The sequence below is a fragment of the Pleuronectes platessa genome, chromosome 14 (genome assembly GCF_947347685.1).
Source record: "Pleuronectes platessa chromosome 14, fPlePla1.1, whole genome shotgun sequence".
Classification (NCBI taxonomy): domain Eukaryota; kingdom Metazoa; phylum Chordata; class Actinopteri; order Pleuronectiformes; family Pleuronectidae; genus Pleuronectes; species Pleuronectes platessa.
In genome coordinates, this window is record NC_070639.1 from 6,314,516 (window position 1) to 6,340,166 (window position 25,651).

Sequence of the window (25,651 nt, forward strand, 5' to 3'; positions counted from 1 at the left end):
CTCAATCCTCTCATCTTTACTTTGTCTCTAGCTCTCCTGAGCTCTCTTCTAATGTCTAAGCAGAGAACTGTCTAATTGGCTCTGGACAGTTAAAATTGTCTCTGTCTCTCGCTAGTCTTCATTAAAAAAGAAAAGCTTTTAGTTATTATTAACAAGTCACTAGTTTAGTTCGCATCTTAATGATAACCATCACATAAATCCAGCTTTACTTCAGGAATAAATCATCTCCAAGATCCAATTAAATGCAGTAAGAGCCTCAGAGAGATCTATTAATCAGTTTAATGTAAATCAAAGTTTTATTTGTAAAGATCAGAATTTGATTTTGCAGCCTGGGCCTTGCTTGCTTGTTTCCAGACTCACATTCTCTCAGACAACTCGGTCTGATCTCGTTCCTCCGTCGGGTCTCGTCTCTCGTAAACCACGTTTATTAGAGCCTCCTCCTGCTTTTCAAATCAGACCTCGGCAGGATTTTCTTTTGTCGTGCTGCTTTTTCAATTAAAGGCAGGACGAGAGGATACCAGAGCGAACTGACAGTGCACACAGGTGTTCACACCAACACAGTGTCAGCTCTGTCACTGTAGCAGCGTTGTGTTGTGTCAGCTCCTTTGTCACAGCTGTGACACTCATTCAGGACTGACGGCTTGTTGCTGTTTTGTGATTCTATGTGTGTGTATGTGTGTGTGTGTGTGTGTGTGTGTCTGTGTGTGTGTGTGTGTGTTAGGAGGCAAACTTGCCAATACTCAGCTGGATTATTATTCAGTGCTGTTTTTGCATTCGATGTTGTTTTGAGCTTAGTTTTTTGTCTTTATTAGAGGAAAGGTATTGTGAGCAGATACAATCTGTGAGAGGATCTTCACAGGAATGTATTCTACTAACTATAATTTGTGTTTGTGTAAAATAGAGAATATAAATAAATCTGGATTAACATTTTTCAGATCCATAAAACCACAATAATAAACAATAACCACATGTGACAAATGATCAACATAGTGAAGGAAGTTAGGCAGCAAAAATCAAAATTAAACATATAAACTGAGTACTACTAATAGATTAATATCATTAATAATAATCGAGATGACCAATCCATTGTTCCTTACGATGAAGAGAAATGCACAAAACAACAAATATTGCATCCATTTCCAAAACCAGAACGAGACATTGACAGTTTTTATTAACAAAAAAAGGGTTGTGACAGTGGGCGGCACAGCAAAATGGTTCTTTGTTCAACTCCCAGTTAGGCTGATGTCTTCAGTGAGGAGTTGTCTCTTCGTGTCTGGTTTACTCTCGGCTCCTTAGCTTCCTCACAGAGTCAAAAAACATGAACATTGGGGTAGGGATTGGAGAATCTAAATTGTAGGTGTGAATGTGAGTGTAAATGGTTGCTTGTGTGTTGGCCCTGAGATGGACTTCTCACCCGGCATCAGTCGGGCACCAGTCAACCCCCCTGTGACCCTCGAAGTATGAGCGGTATGGATAATGGATGAATGCAGCTCTGACTCGCATGTGTGTTGTGTTGCTCCACTTCCTGTGTCAAAATTGCAACCTCACAAGTTCAATCTGAAGTCAGCGAATAACAAGATGCTCAGATTCCATATGAACTAATCCAGGATTTATCATTTACATGTTTCCCTACAAAAACAGTGAAGCTGAAGGGATTTTCTCTCCATGTGAATCTGAATCGCTGAGCAATCTGACTGCAGATCAGAAAAAGATGCATCGGAGCTGAACGCTTAAGACACTGAGCTTCAGTTGGTCTGTTTGGTTCTGATGAGCTCAGTCCACCAGTTCCCTTTTACTCCACATCACAGAGTTTCCTTGGATTTATCTAAGCAGCTGCTCAGACGCTGGTTTTACTGAGTCTCAAACCTTCAACCAGAGAAGGTAGCTGAACATCCCAGAGATGAGATGGTGCAGTTTTTATGTAAAAGATGTTACTTCGCTGCACAAACAAAACACATTTTTTCAGTCATTTTGGAGGAAGGATAATGATGTAATGTAATGTCAGTGCTGCCTGCTTTTCAAACTGAGAATGGAAAGATAGAAGGAAACAGATCTAAAGTGAACCGTAAAGAACTACCAATAGAAACAGCTAAACATATTACTGTTGTTTTAGTATCTTCAGGGGATAATACGCAGATCTTGATTTGACACCCTTTAGGACGATGTTTTATGACAATTAAATAATTTACTCTCTCTCCGAACATTCTCTATTCATCATCATTATCATGTGAATTTTAAAGCATCACAGACAGACACATTTCTTTTGACTTTTAATGTGTTTAGTTTAAAGAACCTATCATTTAAATTTGATTTTAAATGATTTGGTGAGTTTGACACCACGTGCATCCAGGTTTGAGCCCTTTTGATCCGATGGCAGGATGAACCGTTGTGACTCCAGATCCAGTCGACTCTGCTGCAGGGACTCAAACGTCTCCAGCATCTTCACACGCAGCTTCGCACAAACCGCACTTCAGTCTCTAACAAAGCGCACACTCACTCTGCAGCGCCGACGCTCGCTCACACATGAAAGAAGCAGCTCGCCGCCAGTGGCACCCGTTTGATATTGTACACACTCGAGCATAAGGCATTATATATTCACACACATCAGTTAAAAGTCATTATGCTCTTCTCACACTTACAAACACACACACACACACACACACATGTACACAGCTACATCAGCGAATTAGCTGAGTAGAGAGCCTCTTTTTGCCTTTTCTTTCGAGTGGTTAATTAGCCATCAGAGCTTGCTGCACAGAGAGAGCGAGGTCCATCAAGAGGTGGAGCTTCAAAGAGCAGTTTATGGACGCCCAAGCACTTTAATTAGGGCCTATTTGTACGAGAAAGCAAAGAAAAAAAAAACATGATTTGAAGCAAAAAGATGAATTATGTGGATTGAAAATAAACACAGAGATAAAGAGAGACAGGAACAAACTACAGGGATTGAACTGGAGGAGAAGAGATGTTCACAAGGTGCACCGGTGAGAGGATAAACTGATTCATTATATCCTCACAGTGGAGTAGTGGTTTAATGCTGTCATCAAGAGGAAATGGGAGCCTACACTATTCATGACCTTCAGACCATTTCTGTTTGTGTCATATGTGTTTTTGAGGATTGAGATTTGAAGCCACATGACATTTGAGAGGAAGAGATATCATAAGCAAACACTAAAATCATCTCTTAAATACTCGAGCCTGACAAATTTATATCTGTTGGCCGATAATATCTGCAAATATGAGTCTTTAACAGAAGTATTATTTCATCTATTGATTGTCGATATAAAAGCTTTAATTTTTTCATTTTACCCGATTTCTTTTTTGATTTTCTTGATTAAAGTTCTTTATATTTCGTTGAATTTGTTTTAATGAATGGATAAATGTAAAATATCAAGCCAGAATTACATTTCTTTGTCATAAGGGTTTGATAACAGGGTCTGAAAAGCAGGCAACTGCCTGCGGCCCCTGAGCTAAGAGAGAGCCCTCTAGATTGGCCAATCCACATTTTTTTTAGACTCTCCTTTGAATCCTATGATTGCCTGTGTATCAACACTGTCTGAACCCCCTTAACAAGGCTCCGTCATGAGTTTTCTGTTTTGTATCATGTTGTTTATTTGGAGTTTTGCCTGGGGCCCCGAATAATCTTGAAACACCCCTGCTTAGGAATCATTGCCATGTTTTCCAAAGGCCTATATATACACTATATATCAACTGATATAGGTATCTGAAATCTTTACTCCCTCATAATCAGTATAAGCTTCGCCCCGGGCTCTGTACCTTACCCACGCTGCATGTGGGCATGCATGCTGTTTATGAGGCATTGGACATGTCTGACGGAAGAACTGGTTCATATAACTGGGGATTTGTTTAAGACAGGAATTGCATGCTGTCAGTGATTGTGATGCTGTGACTGTTGATGTCAACATGGATTCTATATTTAAAATTGATGAGCATGAAAGATAAAACAAGATCCAGACGGTTTTGCTGAATGGAGACTCATTTTTCCACCAGTGTCGATTATTTCAGACTGACCTTTGTAGACTTACTGTATCAACACTGGGATTATTAACCAATTTATTGAGGAAGTCATTGATGAAACAGCCGTCGTCTTCTTCTCACTGTACCTGACGCTCACATGTTCACCTCGTTTCTCACTCCCTGAGCTGCCGCTGCTTCATCCGTCTGTTGTTATACCGATGTCTTAATCTTCAGAGAACGAAAGAAGCTAAAAAAAATATCATGAGCAAAGAAGTATTTTATGTGATTGACACTGTAGCAGGTGAGATAATACTGGAAGTCACTTTTGTCTGAATCGTCTCTATATTTAGACCTTTGTGTGGGAGTAAAGAGTTTTAATGAGACTTCTGTGTTTTGATTGTCATGAAGCTCAGATAATATCTTTGCAATGATATGTTTTGTTTAGAGGCAGCAGTCAAACACCCACACAGCAACATCGTACACGTCTGTAAACCAGATTGTGTTCTTCACGGACAGAATTGACATGTATGATTATTTGCATATAGGGACTGGATGTTAGATCCTAGTGGTCACTGGGGACACATTCAGAACACAATGTAATATCAGATGTGAGACAGATTATTTTAATGCTGTTCACTTGAGATCGGACCCCTCAAGATGGATTTTAATACCAGGGCTGAACAGGTCCATGTTGGCCGTGTGGTAGGCCTACAGTGGCATCCATGATGCAGCCTCCGTGTGACCCTGGAGGGATAAAGTGGCTAAGGGATGGATATTTTGTTCATCACCAATCTCGAGGAGTCATTTCACTTTAGTAGGCTACACCTGTGTGTGTGACAGATGTTTGCTGTGGTCTTTTTTGAGCCTGGATAAGACTTTGACATTGCTCCTGATTTCCAACTTCAATTTGCCTATGATGTGCACAAAAATCTGTTTTTGATTTGAGCTGAGGTCGAAATGAAACCATTCAGAGTTAAGGGGCTGCTTCTCTTTGACAAAACCTGGATTCCCCATTCACACACCTGGTGTATTTCCTACAGCTCCAAATCACTTCTTGAATTTGTAGAATCTGAAATCTCATAACAGGAAAGCCGTTCATGTGCCAGATGTTGCTCGGTCACTTGTTTATATGGCAGAAACCACACGTGAAGCACATCATTATAGGAAGTGTCACTTAACAGAATCACGTAAATGGCTTAATTTCACCATTCTCCTGTGCTGGGAATAGTCCCATTACTGTGTGTGTGTAAACACAGACGGAGCATCTCCTGCTGAATCCACTTCAATCTGTTTGCGTAGCTTTGTCCTCAATGATCCTTTGTCTGTCGAAAGCTCTTTGCGCTTCCATCCAGAGCCCTCTGCTCTCTGCATTCATTATTAATGGACCTCAGCGGGCTGAGAACACACACACGGACACACACAGAACCTGCACGTCATGGGTGGCTATTTTAGAGGAGACATTAAATCAAACACTCAAAACATAAAGGGGGGAAATAACAATTATTGAGGGAGCAGGGGATAAAGGAGGAAAAGATGGAGTTTTTACATTGTTTTTTCTTTTTAGCTCACTTCACATATGTCCACAAACTTGTCGCACAGAAATACTATTGATTTTACTAGTAAACAAAGTGCAGAATTGCTTTAGACATATGGAGCTTTTCTACAAAGTGAGATATGATGATTTCAGCAGTGACCCTGTATTTGCTTTTGCCCTGACCTCGGACACTATTATATAATTCAGTCATGAAATATTCGTGCAGTGTAGGAGGCTCTATTTATTATAGATTGCAAAACTTCACTTCACAGCTATTTAAAGGAAGTCATTGTTGTGTATTCCTAGATGTACTTATTGATTTGTGTATTTGTTTTTCAAAGGGTTGAAAAAGAGCCAGGGTCGCACAACAATGATAATTACTGTCACTTCTGTATTGGAATAGTAGCATACAGCTGTTAGAATATGATATATGAGTGGTTGTTTTCGTTGTTACTCAGTGTTGACCGATGAGAAAGTGAAATTGGAACATCTCTTGTCACAGCAACAGAGTTTGAAGCTTTCTAATTGGATATTTCGTATTGCAATTGTTTTGTTTACAGTCTTGTACATTTGAACTATTTGTCAGTGAAGCAGATTTTTTTCAGCTCAGTGTTATCTAGTGATGATTTGATGATTCAATTGGAATGATTTCATGTTTTCGTGTCCGTCCAAGTGTTGAATTGCTCAAACAGTCACAAAACAGCTTCCATGAGAAAAATGAAGTGTTCCTGGTCACTCCACTGTGTGTGTGTGTGTGTGTGTGTGTGTTAGTGTGTGTGTGTGTGTGTGTGTGTGTGTGTGTGTGTGTGTGTTATCCGATGTGACCTTTCTCCATATGGTGTGGGACTGAGCAGGGGAACAGGAGGTGAGCCCTACACATGCTATCAGTCTGAGATGCTCGCCAGCAGCCACTGACACACACACACACGCTGCAGGCTCTACATGTCATTGTTACCTGATATTCATGGTCGGCAGGAGAAACAGATGAAGGAGAAGGTCGTGTGATGTCAGAGACGGTGCGTTCACTGCCGGCCGTGGGTTTGATTGCCGCTCGCTCCTTTTCCAGAGCCCTGGGCTCCCTCTACCCTCTGTCCTCCCCGCCCACAATCCTCAGCATCAGTCCAGCCCCCGCCAGGAGACACAGACCTTTCTATTTTTGATTTCTAGTCCAAGTGCAAACAATGGTACAGTACGCCTTAAGAAATAACTACCAGAGTTTCTATTTACTGTAACAGAGAGCAATAATACTCGTTGTGATATAATTCCACAAAGCACTGGAGAGGATGGAATGGAGGAAAATATCTTATTTGCGGTTTTCTTGGAAAACATTCCTTAGTTTTAGACATATTTTCCGTGTCCTGTGAGCAGCAACAGCCCCAATCTTCAGAATAAAAGCATCATCTCCAGCAACAATTTTGAACCAGAAAAGATCCTTTTTATTCCTGTTGAAAATATTTTCCTTCTTCTTCCTTCCAGGACTCTATAACATAATGAATAATTTCCTCTTTCTTTTTTCCATCCTCGGTTGTATGATTGTAGTTTTTGTCAATATTCCCATGAGTAGAGATAAAAATACACTTGTGACTAAGCAACGATACAAATAACAGACGAGGTGAGGGCAGATTTTCCTCTAGGCTCTTTTGAATTGTGTGTTGTCGGATATGCTCTATGTCAGTATGTCATTTCCATCTTCTACAAGCAAACAAAGACAGTTACGAGCATCAAGCCAAAGTATTATTGCTATTTGCTAAATACTTTGTTAGTGGATGAGACATGGAGCAAACTAAAAAGTCGAATTCCAAGTAAATACATTTTGTATGTTTAATTTAATTAGATATTTCATTCTATTGAAATGGGGTGAATCATCATGATTGATAGCTGAGACTGATTCGTGATTGGTTTAAAGATCTTAATGTAATTAAAAGAATCCAAAACAGTCACATTTTTCTTTCTATACCTGAAATTCAAATCATTAAGACATCATTTAATTTCAATATATTTTAGATAATTCACAGAAGATGGAACTGGCCATTGTTATAACTAATCACTTAATGATGTAACTCCTCCTTTCAGAACCCTGCAGCTCCACCGACCTAAAACAAAGCGTTGGGTTGTTGAAGTCCCAGATAATCTCCAGCATTGGTTTCCAGATGCATTAGTAGTGACTGATCTAATTATAAAAAGAGCTATAATAGCCCCCCTCAGCATACCCAGCTAGATATTATATTACACACAGCAATTACTGAAAGGAACACAAACGCTAACAAATCTCGGCAACAGTCTGGAATAAGTCTAACCAGAAGCTTTTCCCCTCGGCTGTAGAATCAGCTTTACAAAAGACTTCCACTGCTACTGGGCGTCATCTTTGTTACTTTACATAGTTGCTTATCGTTTTCAAGTTTCCTTATGAGGCATTGTAAACCCCCGAAGAAATCTATTTGATTTAAATGCATATGCAAATATGAGCATCCTAAGGAAAAGGGCATTTCTTTTAAAGGGAGAAGAAAGAGGAGAGGGAAGTTCAGCTTATCGCCCCTCAACAGATATTCAGACTAAATGTGTTGGTTTCGTCTTGTCTCGTCACTGAGGCTGAGCGGAGTAAAGCTGCAGTGCTGGCGTGTCTGAATGGACCGAGTCAATGAGCTGCAGCTAAGAGAAAAAAACCTCTTGTATAGTAGTTGTAACTTGCTCCTATGACAGAGGAGGACAGGATCAGGGGATCAGGGTGAGGAGCCAGAGTAACGACGCGATTGAGGACGGTGCCTGAGCCAGGTAGCTTAGAGAAAGAGCTGAGTCGACTCTCCAGCTGTGGACTTGGAGAACAGAGACTCTGACAGAAACAAACAGAAAAACACAAACACAAGACTATTTCAGTATATTGCTTGAGTTGAAGACTATTGATTCCAGATAATTTTCCCTGTGCATTTGTGACGTCGAACATGAAGCATGTGGGTAAAAAAAATGCACAAAAACATAACATTCTGTATCTTATAGATCTTCTATAGGCTGAACATCTGTTATTGTACCTGTGGGATGGAGAGAGGGGATTTCTATGAAAGCCAGTGTTGCAGGTTGTAGACGCCAAAGAATGGTAAAAATCCCAAGTAGACCTAAAAAATGTAGTCCTTAGTTCAAGAGATGATATAGGGACAAAAGATACTAGGGAGAAGAGCTTGAGATTAGAAAATGGATTTGTGATGGGAAGGTTGCTCCTCGAATCCCTTGAAATAAAGTGGCAGGTACCTTCGAGCAAGGCGCTGGACAAATGCACTGGGGCTGTACTGCTGCCAGAAGCTGGATGTGTGTAGTGATTTAAAAAAAAAAGAAGATTCCTCTGTTGTCGGTATATAAAGGTTGAATCAACAGTTATGGAAGCACTTGCTTACTTCTCTCTCCTTATCTCCCTTCCTTCTCTTTCCCTCATGATCTCGCTCTCCTTCCTTCCTTGCCTCTATCTTGTGATATAACTTCCACGGCTGGTTGGTTTGGGTGAGCAGAGGGAAACAGGAAAGGCTTCCACAGTTCAGGGCTCCAGAGAGCTCAGGCGGGCAGCAGCAATCAGTCACCGACTAAATCCCTCCTCTCTCAGGACCGCCCCGTGCCAGGTGACATGGTGAACAGCTGCAGAGAAATAGCCTACAGTGTGTGTCTGAATTTAATAAAGACGAGCAGACAGGCTCTCTCAAAAGTCTGAGGAAAATCATTGATTGTAAGAGGGAAGATGCGCATATTCCTGACAAGCGCCAAAAATAATGGCGATCCTCACTGGGAACCAAAGGTGGAGGTCGCAGAAGGTTTTCAGAAAACAGCAGAGTCTCTCAGGATGGTTGTGTGTACAAGGTGTTTGACTTTGGCATGATTGGAGATCACAGTGAATGTCCAAACTCCGTCAACATTGGCGTTTCTCAGTCACGACAAAGGTCTTTCCCATACCTTTTCATCAGAGAAAGAAGGAGAACTATTTGAGTGTTTGAGCGAACCCGACCCAAGCCTAATTATAATTTCGGCATTTTTGTACGAACCCAGTTCGACTTGTTGGGATCTGTCAGGGTCGGGTCTGTTATCCTCACTCCAGGATGCGAGTTGTAAGAAATGCTTAGTTGACAGATGTAGAGTATATTTGTGTCTGACCTTGCATTTGTTTGTATCCTTGTCTTGCAGACATGTCTCGAGCTGGAGCGGTACCTACAGACGGAGCCTAAGCGACTCTCAGAGCTCTTTGATGAGGAGTTGGATTGTCTCTTAACACCGGCGTTCATGCAGGGCAGTGAGAGCGATGAGGACCTGATGGACCCCCTTCTCCCCAACCTGCCTGAGCAGCCCAGCCCGCCTCCACTACTTGTAACTCTCCCCAAGGTCCCAGCCAAGATCCTCTATGTACCAAACCCCAGCAAGACCCAAGCAGAAGAAGGGACTGAAACCCTCACGACCAAGGAGGAAGTCCTTGGAGGAGTCAGCGCCGCACAGCTTAGTGCTGCCGTTACATCCCTAACGCCGCCGTCGTCACCAGAACTTGGCCGCCACCTCGTCAAACCCACACAAACACTGACTGCGACGGCAGACGGTACCTTAACACTCAAATTTGTGGCAAAGAAGGTGGGATTAGGGGCTGCAAAGCTGGTGGCAGCACGGGCATTACCGTCCCCGCCAAGCAGGGGAGGGACAGTCAGTGACAGCGAGCAAGGAGGAGGAGGAAGTCTGGGAGGAGACGTACCAGAGAACAAGAAGAGAGTCCACCGGTGCCAGTTTAATGGCTGCAGGAAGGTTTACACCAAGAGCTCCCATCTAAAGGCACATCAGAGGACCCACACAGGTAAGACCTTCAACAGATTCTCGACTGTTTCCCTTAGAACAAGTACATTATATCAAGATACTAACTTTATGAACCATGACATCTCTGCACTCCTGCTCTTTGGATATAAAATGTAGCAGTGATTGTGAGGTGATGGTGCTGACTCTCAGCTGTAATTATGTTATTGAGATTATTGATTCACTAGTAAAACAATTATCATGTTTATGACCCATGCATGTACGCTCAAAACTACAGAACCAATTTCCCAAAAGTTTTGTGGAAGGACAGGGCAAGACCCAAGGAAATAACAATTAAATTTGGAAGCAAATCTAGATAAAAGAGTGACTTCTCAGTTTTTCTTTCATTTCCTTTTTGGGCGAGATGAGTCGTTACTCTTGGATTAGGTATGCATTTTCTGAGCGCCCTTCTCATTTGTCTTCTGCGCTCACGACTTGATTGTATGGAAATGGACCCCAGTTCCCACAGTTTTAGAACACTGCTGCACAGCATAAATATATGGTGATCGAGGCGTTGGTTCAGGTTGTCTAATTGAATCACTTGACCTTTAACTGATCATATGGTTTACTGCTGATGATCATGTTTAATGTCCTGATCAAGAAAAGTTCTGACAGGTTGCAGCAGGGAAAATACCATGGATCAGATGTCTGCGGGTCGCATTTGGCATCACATATCAAAACCGATGACTTAAAATGTATACAACTTCTCTACATTTTCAGCGACTTTGACTAAAAATAGGTGACTATATATAGAAGTGGCTGCAATTTCTGCACTGTTAACTCACTCGCATTAAAGCAGATACTCGTGTTTCTACTGCATAGTCTGCGTTCCCCTATTATTCTGGAGTTTAGGAGACATATTGGGAGTCAGTGTTAAACAACATGCAGAATAATACACTTAAACCTGGTTTGATTAGGATCCAGCACACGTAGATCACTCACCTTCTGTAGCATTCTGCAATATATCTGATAATCTTTGAAGATTGAGAACTTTTTAAAGAGAAGGCTTCTTTTCTTCTATTCATTTCCCCATCAGCTCTGTACCAAAAGGCCCTGCTTCAATAATGGCCTGATGATTACTTGACTGGTAGTAAATGACCTTGTGAATCCAGCCGTGTCCAGCTGGGTCGGACATGCTGCTTCAGCTGCTAACCACAGCTGCCCCACCACTGACCCTCAGACTGAACACACACCAGACTAATGTAGCTGTGAGCTCTCTGCAGTGTGAGCAAGTGGAGACGGCCTTTGTGTTGATGAAGACGTTGTGTGAAGATGTGTAAGACTAAGGTAGATTTTAATGAATGTATGATTAGCTTGAGCTTTAATAACATTAAGTAACCTGAACCCAGCCTGATACCTTACATCAGTCATGGCAAAGAATAATCTGGCGTATTATTTGAAGGGTGCGCTGCAAGGGGGTTCGTGATTTGAATCCCATTCCAGCCAGGGTCCTTCTATTGTATGTGGAGTTTGCAAGTACTCCCCATGTCCGCGTCAGTTCTGTCTAGGTTAAGTTCCTGCAGTCTAAAGAAATGCAGACTGGGGTTTGTCTCTCTACGTCTGCCCTGCTATACACTGGCGACCTGCCCAGGGTGTACCCCGCCTCTTACCCAATGTCAGCTTGGCTTGGCTCAAGCCCCCCGTAACCATAGCGCAACAGAGAAGAATGGATGGATATTATTCTGAATGACTTATGGCTAAAAAACACGGAAACAAAATCTCCAAATTTTTACCACAGGAAAGTCTAAGGACCCAGCTGAAAAAGGTTTTTGTTGTATTGTTTGCATTAAACCAACCATAGGGAAAATGAGTCCAGAGGAAAAACAAGACTTTCAGATACATTATAGGGACAATATTGTTTCAGGTATTAATGTGGTTTCAGCTATTTCTCACCTTATCATCTGTTGTGATAATCAGCAGGTAGACTGTGGAAATATGGTTTAAATTTCTACAAAGAAATCTTTGTGTCGACACATATACAGCTCAAGATGGGTTCAGGTTTATTGCTTGATGACCCTCATTTAAATTATTGATGGGTCTGTTGTCCCTCTTAACATGACCTCAAGAGTCTTTTTAATTTAATTTACACTCGAAAATGTAAATGAACATTTATATTGCGGAAATGTAAATGTAAATTTATATTCATAGTTCTAATTCAGAGCTACAGCACAACTTTAAAGTGACCGGAGCCAGTGTAACAGAGCTTTCCAAACTCTTACAAATCCATTTATCCGTTTTTCACTACTATGTCAGCTAGAATTAGCTCCCCCCACGGCCCTTAAGGATAAGCAGAATGGCTAATGCATGGCTGGATGGATTTTTCCAAGTTGAGTTTCTGCATTAGACACATTTGAGCCATAAAGTACCTGAGGCTGAATCCATCATTGATCTGCAGTATGAGGCCTGTGCACACTTGTACCTCCTGAAGCTAGCATTATTCAACTTTAGCTCTATCCACAGCAATATTTAGAGCATCTGGAGGAGTTCATGGCCTCAAGTTGTCATCTTCCACTGTCGGCAGTTTCCTCTGTGTTCGCCGGGATTACACTACATACCCTGCAGACCTCCACTGTATTAATACTGGCAACCTTGGCATCATTAATCCAGCGTGTTACAGGATTATATGATCCCAGTGACCATTGCATGACTTTAAGTGTAGCATTACATTCTAGGGCAGCACCTACCGTGGCCGGGGGGGGCATACAGATGTAGCTTTATTATAGCTAATCCAGAATGAAGGAGCTAGCTCTCTGGTAGCCTGACTGCTTGCTGCAGTATCTTTCAATCTTCACAGTCGAGTCATGCTAACCCACAGTGAGCTTTTAAAAGTCGAATCATTCGAAAAAGGAGTATAGACACCCTGAAGACACTGCAGTGTGTGTGTGTGTGCGTGGGTGGTTGGTTGGGTGTATAGACGTGGGGGCGGTGTATTCCCTCCCGATGTGTTCATTACAAGCGCAGTACTGTGGTTTAATTAGCTTAATCCTCTTTTTGAGTTATTATGACCATAAATCATTGAACATACATGTAGGGAGGGATTAACGTAGCGTAGACACCGGGAGGAGCAGCTGTAGAAATCCTGCACAGCATCAATACACTTACACTGTCACACCGTGCACACCGGAGGCAATTAGAAACACCATTAAAGAGCAGTCTGTGAGGAGTACGATGAATATGTGCTGCAGCTCTCTGTTACATCTGCGATTGTATTCCTCTCTTCATACCCAAACAATCTCTCCGAGCTGCAAGGTTTATTCCCCTTTTTGAAAATGTTAAATTAGGGTTGAGTTGTCACATTAATAGATGCATAGATTAATTCAGTTAAGACAGTCCCGAGGCAGAGCTCCTGTGAGTGTGAGCCAGGGTTTTCTGGCTCACTGGCTGTTCTGTGTTCCAATCTCTTGGATCCGGTTGGATCTGTAAAAACATTAGATAGCTGTATCCTCCTCGTTATTCAAGCTGCAGTCCAACGGAATATACCTAACCAGTTATTTGGCTCAGAATAGCAGAGATGATAAGCGGTTTTGGATGGAGGATAAAATTGTCTTTTTAAAAGTATTAGTTGCACTTAATGAAATCTTTGGGCGGTGCATGATCTCAGTGTGTGGGTAACTTTTTCCAAAGCTGCAGACAAACCTGATAAAATAGTTGGATGTTTATATGTTAGATTGTAGTTCATAGGAATTAAATTAAACAGAGACGTGTTCAGGGTTAAATGGAAGCGTAGCACCTCTAGTACAAATTAAGGGAAATGTGTGGCAGTGTTGTGCAGTTAACAATTTAAGTTATTTCTATCCAAGACCAAAACTCCTCCACTGTGATAAATTTGAGTTTTGGTGTAGGTGCACTCATAAAAGTGAAAGCATCAAAGCATCTTGACTGCCTCCTAGTGATTGGCTACAGTAAAGGTTATAAACATTAGCTCCTCCATGTCAGTGGATGCTAGCTAAAAGTGAGCCTATCTATCTGCTTCTTCCTTGCCTTGTTGAGCACATTGCTATGCGTCTTTGTCTGTTAATCAGTGGAATATGGTTAAAAATCATAGGCTGTCCATAAAAAAGGCAGCTCCCCCAATGTGACAGCAAAGTGTCTCCATCTCGATAGGCACCATCTTCTTCATGTTAGCCAATGGGACACTAAAAAGTAGACATCAAATAGATTTTTCTCAAAGATGGTTTCTTGTCTTCTCAGGTAGTTTTTATCAAACTGATATACAGCATGTTTAAGTATTCATGTTTCTGGTAAGTTTGTTTTTTATTAGTTATTTGATGCTTTATAAAAGGGAAACGTCATGAAAGAAGGGGCTCCATCCCCTGATCGCTGCTGAGCACTCTGGCTCCAAATGATTTCAGTGAAGCAAGATGGCATTGTTCCTATATGGGACATTTTGACTAGATTTCTAGACAGTTGGAAGTAGTGGAGACGTGTTGTTCATCTCTTTATACAGACCATGAGAGGAACCGATAGAAAGACTCTGTTGTGGATCTAACCAAACAGAATCTCTCCCTCATGCACATTCTAGGATGTAAGCTATACTGTTCTTACGTATGGTATTTCAGAAATAACGTGAAGTTTAATTATGAGAAGTATAGTTCAGGGGTCATTTCAGGTTCAGTCTTGAGTTTCTATGACCTCAACTTCTGACCTGATACCATTTTCCGTATACTGTAGGTTCCACCACCCACCAAAGCTTCTCATGGAAAAACCCCACTGCAACCCCAGACCTACACGCACACACACACACACACACACACACACACACACACACACACACACACATATATATATACCTCTATACTCTACATACACTGAATCCAACCTCCAACCTGCTCTCTCTGTCTCTCTCTCTACTCTTGCTCATTCAGTTTGGGTTGCCAAGCAACTGCATCACACTCTTCCATAATTGGTTGGTGGATGGTGGATTGTCCATGTCTGTTAATCTCTCTCTCTCTCTCTCTCTCTCTCTCTCTCTCTCTCTCTCTCTCTCTCTCTCTCTCTCTCTCTCTCACTCACTCACCCACCCCCACCTCCCCCTCTCCCTCTCAGTTGCTAGGTGACTTTATCACGCATCCTTGCCTTGCCGTGCTATAATTGGCTGGCGTCATGGTTGCCGTGGCGTCAGGCCCGAGCTGGCCTTGCTTCATTCCACCAACACTATGTGTGTGTGTGCTTGGGGGGGGGGGGTCCTATTGAAGGAAGATGGGGTGCTCTGGCCAATTACAGAAGACGGGTGTGAAACGGCCGCCTGTCTGGCACCTGCGGCCCCCACTCATACCCCATATCACACACACACATACACACGCACACACACACACAGGTTGAGAGTGTAGTATTTCTCCAACAGGCCCGCAGGATAAGCTGCCAAGTGGTTTGCTATTGTATGTTGAAAATGTTGGTCCAGTATTCAGGCGGAGGACTCTGTGCCATGGATAGGAGGATTCACACACATGAAGATACTAACCCTGAACATCCAACATGAATAATTTCTGTCTCTTTACAAAAAGCACAAATAATCTGTTGCAGAATCACATATTTCACACACAGCTGTGCCAGAGGATTGTGAGCCTTTAAAAAGATATGGAACTTCCCGTTATAATTTCAATGATGTGTATTAGAAAGGCACGAGCGCACAACCGTGCCAAGGCTCCTATCCATCAATGTTAAAGAAACAGAAAAAAATACATCCTGGATGTGCCCCTTTGTCCAAATCCCAGCAAAAACTGAATGCATTCCTTTTTTCGCTCATGTCTCATCCTTCTACCAAGTTTGATGGAATTCTGTTTTGTGGTTTTTGCGTCATCCTGCTGATAAACAAACAAACAAACTAATCAACAGATGGGGATAAAAACCTAACGTCCCTGGAAAAATTCATTCATTTGGTCAACATAATGAAGGTTAGTGTAAAATGACATGTATAGAGATATATCCTGAATTTTACCCGTTAAAGCCTAATGAGGAACAAAGTTGAACTCTCGTTCATTGATATTGGCTTCTCGAGTTATATCTGTTGAACGTCTATCCATCCTTCCCCTGGTTGTGGTCACACTGACATTGTGTTGTTTACTGTGGAGCTTCCCGAACACTGCAGGTTCCTCTATTTCATACTGGGAGATCTTACACATGCTGGTAGATAATCTCTCTACAGTTTGTTATAAAGGTTTCCACCAAGTCTGTGATTTTCTTCCGAAGGGAGGCAGCTTCACCTGGAGTGTGAACCACCTGAGTTGGTTCTGTTTGATTTGAAGGAGCAGCCATTTATTAACAGGGTCTTCCTGAACTGACACTCACTTTTAATTTATTGCTCGGCCCATACGAAGCCTTCGTTACTGCAGCTGATGCGTCTAATTGACAGTCAAGCTTCTCAGCTTTTATAACAGCCCGTTATGCTTTTATGTCAAAACCTGACACTTATGTTATCTGCAATAGAACTCAATTGTGTTTGAGTTTTCCATGTGATATGCTGATACCAGCTAATACAGCCTCAAGCAGAGATGGGGAGCCGACGACGAGTGTGTGAGCTCACTAGTGCAAATTTTCATTGAGATTCAAAACACATGCAAATGAAAAAATGCATGTAAATATCATTTTATTTATTTTAAATGTTTAAACATGTAGTTTTCCGAACCAACTGACCTTCAAATATCTAGACACATGCAAATAATACCTGTGAAAGGTGGAATGTAAAATAAAAAACTGAATAACTCAAAACAGGAAGAGGTTTGGCTTCACTTTCCTAAACCCTGGAATCCTCCTTCATCTGTCCAATACAGTCTCATCCACACACAGATCAGGAACTGTAGACGGGCAGGAAGAAGATGGTCTGTTTCCAAATAATACACAGAGACAGAAACAAAACCCAAATCCCTGTTGTGGAAACCAGCAACCAACTGCAAGAGATTTGACTGGAGGATTTGAATATGCAAATCCTGGAGAGCAGAGCCCGTGATGTGGAATTCATTTAGTCCCAGAACGAGCGTGTCACCCAGCAGACATTCTGTGTCTGCTGATGAAAGATGACTCCGTTCAAAGAGACGCAGGAACCAGGGGGGAAATACAGGGGAAGAGGGCATAATTCACAGCTGGATGTTGCTGCAGCACATCATCTTTTACTTGTCGTTGCATCACCTTGCTCTCAGAGCTGCACCTGTGAAGGTGTTTCCCATGTTCTGCTGGACAGCTTCTTCCGGCATAATGACTAAATTAAAGTTCAGAAACCCATGTTCAGTCGTCCTGTTGGCGTGTGATGGAGAAATGTTTCACTGTGGTGTGACTGGGGATTTATGGGTGAACAGAGAGAAAAACAATGAAAGTGAAAGTAGGATGCTGCATCTGTTGATATGACATGTTGTGCATTTATCAGGAAATTTCCAAAAATGAAGTTTCACCCTTCAGCTAGTGCATCAAACAATCTGAAAAGACCTACTTAAAATGCAGCAGAAATTACTTCACTTCATTAGTTGTTCAACTCTGCTATTTTCAACTTATCTTACTTTCACTTTTCAATTATAACCAAGGCACAAAACTGTCAAATCATGTCAGTCATTTCAGCTGCGCTAACTGTTAATAAATAATAAATTCCCCAAGAGATGGACACATTTTCAGATTTGTTGTTGTACTGTTTGTGGATAAACACGCTTTTTTTTTACACGAAAAGTCTACAAAGTCTAGACAATTCTACGGATGATTTCCAGAGTTTGCCTGTCGCATATGAAGAATGCAGCAGGAGATTATGAGGACCTTGGCAGAGAAAATCCTTTTCATTGTTCAAATTCAAATGTTCCCTAATAACTGACACACCTGTGAACAAATGCTTTTTTGTTACATCCTGATATGGTTCCTCCATGTTGGGAAGGACTTTGTTATCACATTAGTTTAACTTTGATCTGTGTGTGTGTGTGTGTGACCGCATGCATGTGTGTGTGTCTGCTCCTACACAGACTGGGGTGTGCTGTGATAGGAGTGAAGGGGCTGCCGGGACATCTGGTTAAATGACTGTAAGCTGCAGTATTAGTCCCCATTAAGAGTCATTAAGATCCCAATTATTGTTGCAATCCCCCAATTCACACACACACACACACACACACACACACACACACACACACACACACACACACACACACACACACACACACACACAACTGAGTGGCCCATGCTAGAGGTCGGAATCAGGTATGGCTACTTTTTCCTCTTTAAATATTTTGAATATTAAAAAAATTAAATTACTTAGAGGAGATATAACATCAGTTTTTTTTTCTTTTAGGATGATATCAGGTTTTTTTGTGCATGTAAAAGTTCTGCAAAGGGAGCTCCTCTCCTCCACAGAAAATACTCTTGAAACGCCTCATCAGCAGTTCAAACGCTACCTCTTTAAAGTTCTTAGGAGACCGGAGCTTAAACCAAGTGTTTCAGACAGTGGCTGAAAGGAGGAGCTGCAGCAATGGACAGTGTTTTCTGACCATAGGAGCATGTAAACCTTTTCAAGTATTAACACTAATCAAAATTATGAACCTGAATATGAGCACAATATAAAAACAAATAACTCTTTGGTTATCATTGTAGTATCCTGTGCAAAAATCCATTTTCATCTAAATGAGATCTCTGCTGTGTTTATTCAGAAAAAGGGAAGAAACCAGGCTCAACTTTTGCAACGAGGTCATATTCCTGTTAGATTAATTTGTCACAGTGAAGTAGGGGGTATTTGTAGAATTTCAGTTACTTTCAAGGTGCATTGTGAAGGGAAAAAGTCTGAAGAGGCCACAACTCTGACAGAACATTACTTTTACTTCGATTGTAAAGAATGTTATCTTCAAACAAACACATTTCTGCTTGTAGCCTTCATCTGGGTAGAGCGGGTTTAAAGTCATCGGATTGATCTGAAGCTAAAGTGAGTGTAAAGACAGTAAATGATTGGAGCTATAACAACTTTCCTGAGTGGAAAAATGTGTGATATATGTTGCTGTGTCATGTTTTTGATAAGCTGTCAAACTGGACTATGTATCAGCTTCTGACTGGTGCATTTAGCAACACAGCCACATCAGTGCAGTCTCTTTATAAACTCAGTACCAGACCCTCTGCTTCAACACACAACACAGTAAATAGGTGCACAATCATAGATGTGCATTAAAAACTGCTTTTATTGCAGTATATTAAATATATAAATATATAATCCAGAGATTGTATTGTATCGCTCTTCTGTTATAGATCCAGTAAATAATTTGAATTAATTCAAATAACTTTACTATGAGGTATTTAAAGAACTTGATGACTACAAGGTTCAATGTCACTCCATGTTATTCAGGATGTTATTTAGATGAATTGTTTTCGCCCAAATTCTTATACCTACTCGTCAACTTATTGATGATCAAAGTAGTATAGTATTATTTTTTGGGTGCTGTATGATTTAATGGAAGGTCAAATTTACAGTTTCCTCTGCTGACCTTACACACACAAGCCTTTTTCAAAAAGCCTGTTCGAGACCAAACTACTTTACCTTTATTCCAAGTCGTGTTCTGTTTAAAACATGGGATGGTGAGACATTGTTGTTCCATGTTTGTGACCAGCAGTGGAAGTCGCAACAGAGCCAGATCGACGTCTGTGTAAAGCCAGGTCTGCGGGACGGACGCCAATGTACTTGTGTTACACGTCACACCTCTGATTCCTCAGCAGCAGCGTGCTATCTGATATCACACACTGCGGCGGCTTCAAGCCAACTTCTTTTGTTCAATGTAAACAAGCTCAGGCGGCGTAACGAGGAGTCTTCTTAACAGCAGTGTGGCTGGTTCGCTCTATAAAAGAGGCTACAGAGAAACACACTCCCATACAGGCATTTACACAGTCAGACATCATCAAGTCCCATCTGAAGACAGGCTGCTCACACACCCCTCTAACTAAAAGACACACACACACACACACACACACAGCTGGAAGGCTTTCTATCTCAGAGAGATAACTACAGGCTGAGAACAATAGACCATCTCTTCTCCCATCTGGTGAACTGGGGGATGAAACTTCATTTACATTTCAGATCCCACCACCTCAGGGTGTGTGCGTATGTGCGTACATTGTGTGTGAGAAAGCGAGAAAGTGTGTGTATGTGTGTGTCTGTGTGTGTGTGGGCGGGGGAGGAGGGGGTCGGTGATGGAGGTGAACAAAATGAGATCCATTTCAGGGTGAATTTAGGATTATGAATTAACACGGCGCAGAGCTGAAAGACTTCATTTACAGTTAATTGAGTGTATTGGCTCATTGAAATGGCTGTTGTGTTAAAACTGATCTGTCTGCCCGGCCCCTGGGCTGCGTGCGTGCGTGTGTTTGTGCGCGCGTGTGTGGGTTTGAAAAGAGCCAGGGGGTGCTAACCTATATTAGTGAACAGCTGTAGTTTGGAGGTGTGAAATTAGATGTAGAAATTTTAATAAAACGTGACGTCTCTCTCTCTCCCTCTCTCTCTCTCTCTCTCTCTCTCTCTCTCTCTCTCTCTCTCTCTCTCTCTCTCTCTCTCTCTCTCAGGTGAGAAGCCCTACAAGTGCTCATGGGAGGGCTGCGAGTGGCGTTTTGCCCGCAGTGATGAATTGACACGACACTACCGCAAACACACCGGAGCGAAGCCATTCAAGTGCAACCACTGCGACAGGTAAACACACACGCAGGCGACAAAGCCAATGACAAACACGCGTTTTGATATTTGCAGGACACTGACGCCCTTTGTGTGTGAAGGACAAGCCTTAAACTGGGAGCTTTTAAACTCCCAATGTGCAGAACCAAACAAGCCTGAGTTGCCGTCATGTCAAATACACCAATGTCATATAGACAGGTTTTTTTCATCTACATTAGGACTACCACGATTTCCAAGAGACATTTTGATACAGCTGGAGAAGCACATGTCTCAATATAAAAATATTGGCAGCTGAATCCATTCACCTGCTTGGTGTCTGATGTCGTACATGCTGGCTCAGTCATTAATGTTATGAGAGCACCTGTTCTCTTTCTTCTATTAAGAGTCAGAACGTCTGGAGAAAAAACGACACGTTAAATTGATTGTTTCATTCAATTGAATCATTTCATATTCTTAAAAATCTTTGAAAAGTGTGAATGATGATGATCGAAACTTCCCAAAGCCCAAGGGGACATGTTGAGCTCATTAATGTCATCGGTGGAGCTAGTTTTTTCCTCAATAAAGGGTCCAAAAATTGCACAGAGGGGTCAATTATATGTCAAACATCCATGCACAATTCATGATTCAGTAAGATTGGGGTCATTCCTTCATTTGAGTTTGCTTTGAGTCTTTAACTTTGAGCACAGCAACACATCATTGAATATATTTAGAAAATTGTCCCATGCAAAAGCACATTATGATATTCGAACAAGCTTAGAAATAAGGATCTCTTAACAAATTTCACTAATTGTTGATGGCAAGTAAGTGACCAAATTCTGACAGAACAGGGGCACTTCGGGAGCCAATCTCGATTTCATCTGGGGCCAGTGCCCACCTGGCTTCCACCACCGATTTGTGCTCAACGTGAGATACCATATAGAAATGGATGGAGCCAACATACTTGTGCACATCTTCAAAAAACTTTCGGCTAGAGACGAAAAAGATGTAACGCAGCAGTACCACCGTAAAACGTGGGGGGCAGTGCAGACAAAGATTTAAGCGAGACAATCATGACACACAAATCTTAGCAACAACAAAACCTTTTGAGGAGAGACTCTGCGGACGAATTGAAACTACAGATGTGTACATGAGTTTACTTCGCCCCTGCACAGGCACCAAAAATTGCTTTTGGCTTTTCCTTAAGAGGAACGATTTCACAATCTCCTCCATCGTTGACATGTTTGTTGTTGTCAGAGACTCGACTCTGGCCTGCCCTCTAATGGACGTATTGCTGAACAGCCAGGCCAACGTCATTGATGCATGGAAGTATGTGGGTAGTGTAGATTACATTGTTTAAAACGATCTCTTGTATCTCCCAGCTGCGACAAAGGAAGAAATATATGACTTTGTAATCGCCTAATCTGACACAGTGAACATTTCCAGTGACAAAAATTCCCCACAGATAATTAATGATCAAAATGATAAAACAACAACAGACCGGCTTTTCTTTGAATAACTCTTCCTTGTTTCCCATCAGATCGCTAATAAACAACAATCGGCAACAGTACCACAGGATAACAACAACAAAAAATTCCTACAAAAAAAATGCCTTGGTGCATTGTGTGGAGCTACATCCAACACAGCAGGGAGTCACAGAGAGACTTTGACAGATGATAAATAAAAAAACATTTTACATTCAGCCTGGCTCAACATGCAGCTCACGTGGCATTCACAGACGCAATTATCTACAACACATTTCACATCTCTTTTCTTATGCAGGAATCAAATCCATTGAATAAACAGTTTAAAGACAAATGGCTCATTGTGAAGTATAGAAGAGACCTAGGAGCTTTTTGAAATACCCCAAACAGGAGGGTTCAGGAGAGTCTGTCTGGATGATTAAAATCCAGACTCTAGGTCATTATGTAGGAAGTCAATTTAATGATAAGGAAAGTTATTATCTTTAAAAGAACTTGGTTTTGACTGCATTGACATTATGTGGGAGGCAAATGTTTCTGTTCACATATGGAAACATTTAAAGCAGGGGTGCCCAATTCGTCGGTCGCGATCTACCGGTCGGTCACAAAGGTTGTGTGGGTAGATCGCCTTAAAACCAGACTTACGAGTTCCGTCTACAGTCCCGTACCCCTGCAGACATTCAATCTCCAGCTATGTAACCCCTCGTTTCTTTTACCGCCACCGCCACGCACCCCCCGACATGGACGGTGTTGCGACCGTCGACCGGGGCTGACTGCTGTCAGTGCGCCTCAACAGCGATGTGTCGCTTAGGGTGGGGGCCGGGGCGGTGGATACCAACATGAAGAAAAAAAACGGTCGATCATGTTGAGCTGGTCATTTCAAAAGTAGCTGACAAGCCTACAAAGTGTGGGAACCCCTGATTTAAAGCTTTAAAGTCCCGTTAGCTGATCAGTGGTGGACGATTTTTGTCGGAGTATTTCGCACTGATTCAGGTTTGATGTAGTTTTAACTAGAGATGTTCTCATAGCATCATTAAAAATGCCTCCAATACTGTCAAAATACATAGTTGGGCATCAGCGACCATGTGAATCTGACTCTCTCTCTCTCTCTCTCTCTCTCTATATATATATATACATATATATATGTATATATATATATAGACTGCACTGGTGTGGCTGTGTATATACAAACATAGTTGTTATGTATCAGGAAAAATGCTCTAGTTGTGATCTGGGTGGAAAACCAAGGTAGATAGAGGATGAGACGTTGTGTCTTTCAAACTTTATCTCCCTGTGGACAAAGGCCAGTGAGTCTGGAGACAATCACATTGTCTCTGTCTGCACAGTGTTTTGTCCTCAAGGTGTGTGTGTGTCTTTGTGTGTGTCGTGTGTGTGCGTGTGTGTGTGTGTGTGTGTGTGCGCGCAAGCCTGCTTACTCATTCCCCTGTACTGGCAGTTAAAAGGATTCTGGCTATTGGCAGACTGGTCGCAGCTAATTGAGTGGCACCAGATGCCAGCTTCACTTTAATATACACTGTTAGTGTGTGTGTGTGTCTGTGTGTGTGTGTTCCTGCACTACCTATCTGAACCACACACATGAACACTTTTGCCCTAGAGACAGTGTAATTGGCTGTTGTAGGTTCCCTCTAGTTTGGGTTTTAGACATTAAACCCTCCAGAAACCTGCTGGAAGCTTCTAATCCTGGCTGAGAGCTGGGACTGTATTAGCTCCTTTCTGGCACACACAAAGGCACACACACAGGCACATACACACACTCACACAGACACACACGTTTATATGCACAGTATGTAAAAACACGACACGCCAGTACAGAGAATGGAAGCACATTTAGATCCAAAGTCATATTGACTCACACAAAAATTTAAACGCTCAGATGTAGCAACAACACACTTGAATAAACATCACTGACATCAACTTCAAAGACTGCATGAGAGTGAGATAAGTTATTTTGGGTGACAGACATTTCTGTATCAGTAAACCAGTGTGTAAAAAGATGGATGACATGACAGCTCCCTAAAAGTGGCCCCCTGGTGGCTCATAAACCCCCCTGCCCGCTCGATGTAAGTGAATGGGGACATTGGCCATACTAAAAATATTGAATTACATGTTGAATGTTTTTTTTTCCCAAAGATTGTTTGGGTGTTTATGTTTCTGAAGTTATTTGATGCCATAAAAGTGAAATGTCCTTATTGACAACTGAGATTGACTAAGCACGACTGGCCCTCCATACTGCGGCCACACTTACCTGATGTCAATGGACTGTACAACTTATTTTAAAGTCAAGCTACATGGGCTTTGTTTCAGTTTCTTTCACTGATTCATACAATGTGTTAGCTCGGATTCAAATCTTTAAAAAGCGGACGACTTTACACCCAAAGATGTGGATTCTTTATCTAACTTATATATATGTAATTATATAATATTTATTTAAATGTATTTATTTATTTTTCTTTCTCTGCCAAGCTTTCTACCTGAGCCGAGAAGAACACGTTTTTACTTAAGATCAAAATCATACAATTAAAAAAAAGGTAGATGGAAGTGTGCTTAACACAACCAGAAAACAATTTTTTACAATAGCACAAACACACGTACACACATCTGTGGTGGGAGGAGTTCAACAAATATTAACATGAGAATGGCAAAAAAGTGGCAACCATGAGAGGTTAACATTAGATAGACTGTTCAATCTGACAGTATTTCTCTTGGGGAAACACACACACACACATTCACACACACACAGACACGCACACCAGTCTGTCATTAATCCTGCCTAATCAAGCGGGGACCCCCTGATGTTTCCATGGAGCTGGAAGGAGGAGAAGGACAAAAAAAGAAGTGAAGAGGAAAAGGGAGAGTTTAGAGGAGAAGAGGCGGAGGAGAACGGGAAGGAGGAGTGTGTGTGTGTGTGTGTTTAGTGGGAATTGGGCGGTGGGTTGGAGACGGGGGGGCGGTACCAGCTGGTCTGGCTGCTCCGCCCTCCAACAGTGACACAGTAACTGGCATGGCCATCTGTCCAGCAACACACACACACACACACACACACACACACACACACAGATTGGTGAACGTGCAGGAACCACATGGCCAGCTGAGAGCTGAGGGGAAACACTCGGCTCCAGACAACAGTGCAAAGTTCAGCTGTACGCTCACCATGTTGAATTTGCGAAATTTAGCATATCGTAGCACAGGAGAAACCAAACCGAGCCCAACCCGGACCCGATGTTTTTATCATTTATAACAAAA

General features: G+C 41.9%; 1 protein-coding gene across 1 annotated transcript in view; it reads left to right on the top strand.

Annotated features, from left to right (window-relative positions):
* The window catches only part of klf7b (Kruppel-like factor 7b), a 63,692-nt gene that overhangs the window by 27,594 nt on the left and 10,447 nt on the right, over positions 1-25,651 (top strand). Inside the window, exons 2-3 of the mRNA XM_053439614.1 lie at positions 9,671-10,322; positions 20,825-20,948. Of these exons, the coding sequence (XP_053295589.1) occupies positions 9,671-10,322; positions 20,825-20,948 (776 nt within the window). The remainder of the gene's footprint in view (positions 1-9,670; positions 10,323-20,824; positions 20,949-25,651) is intronic.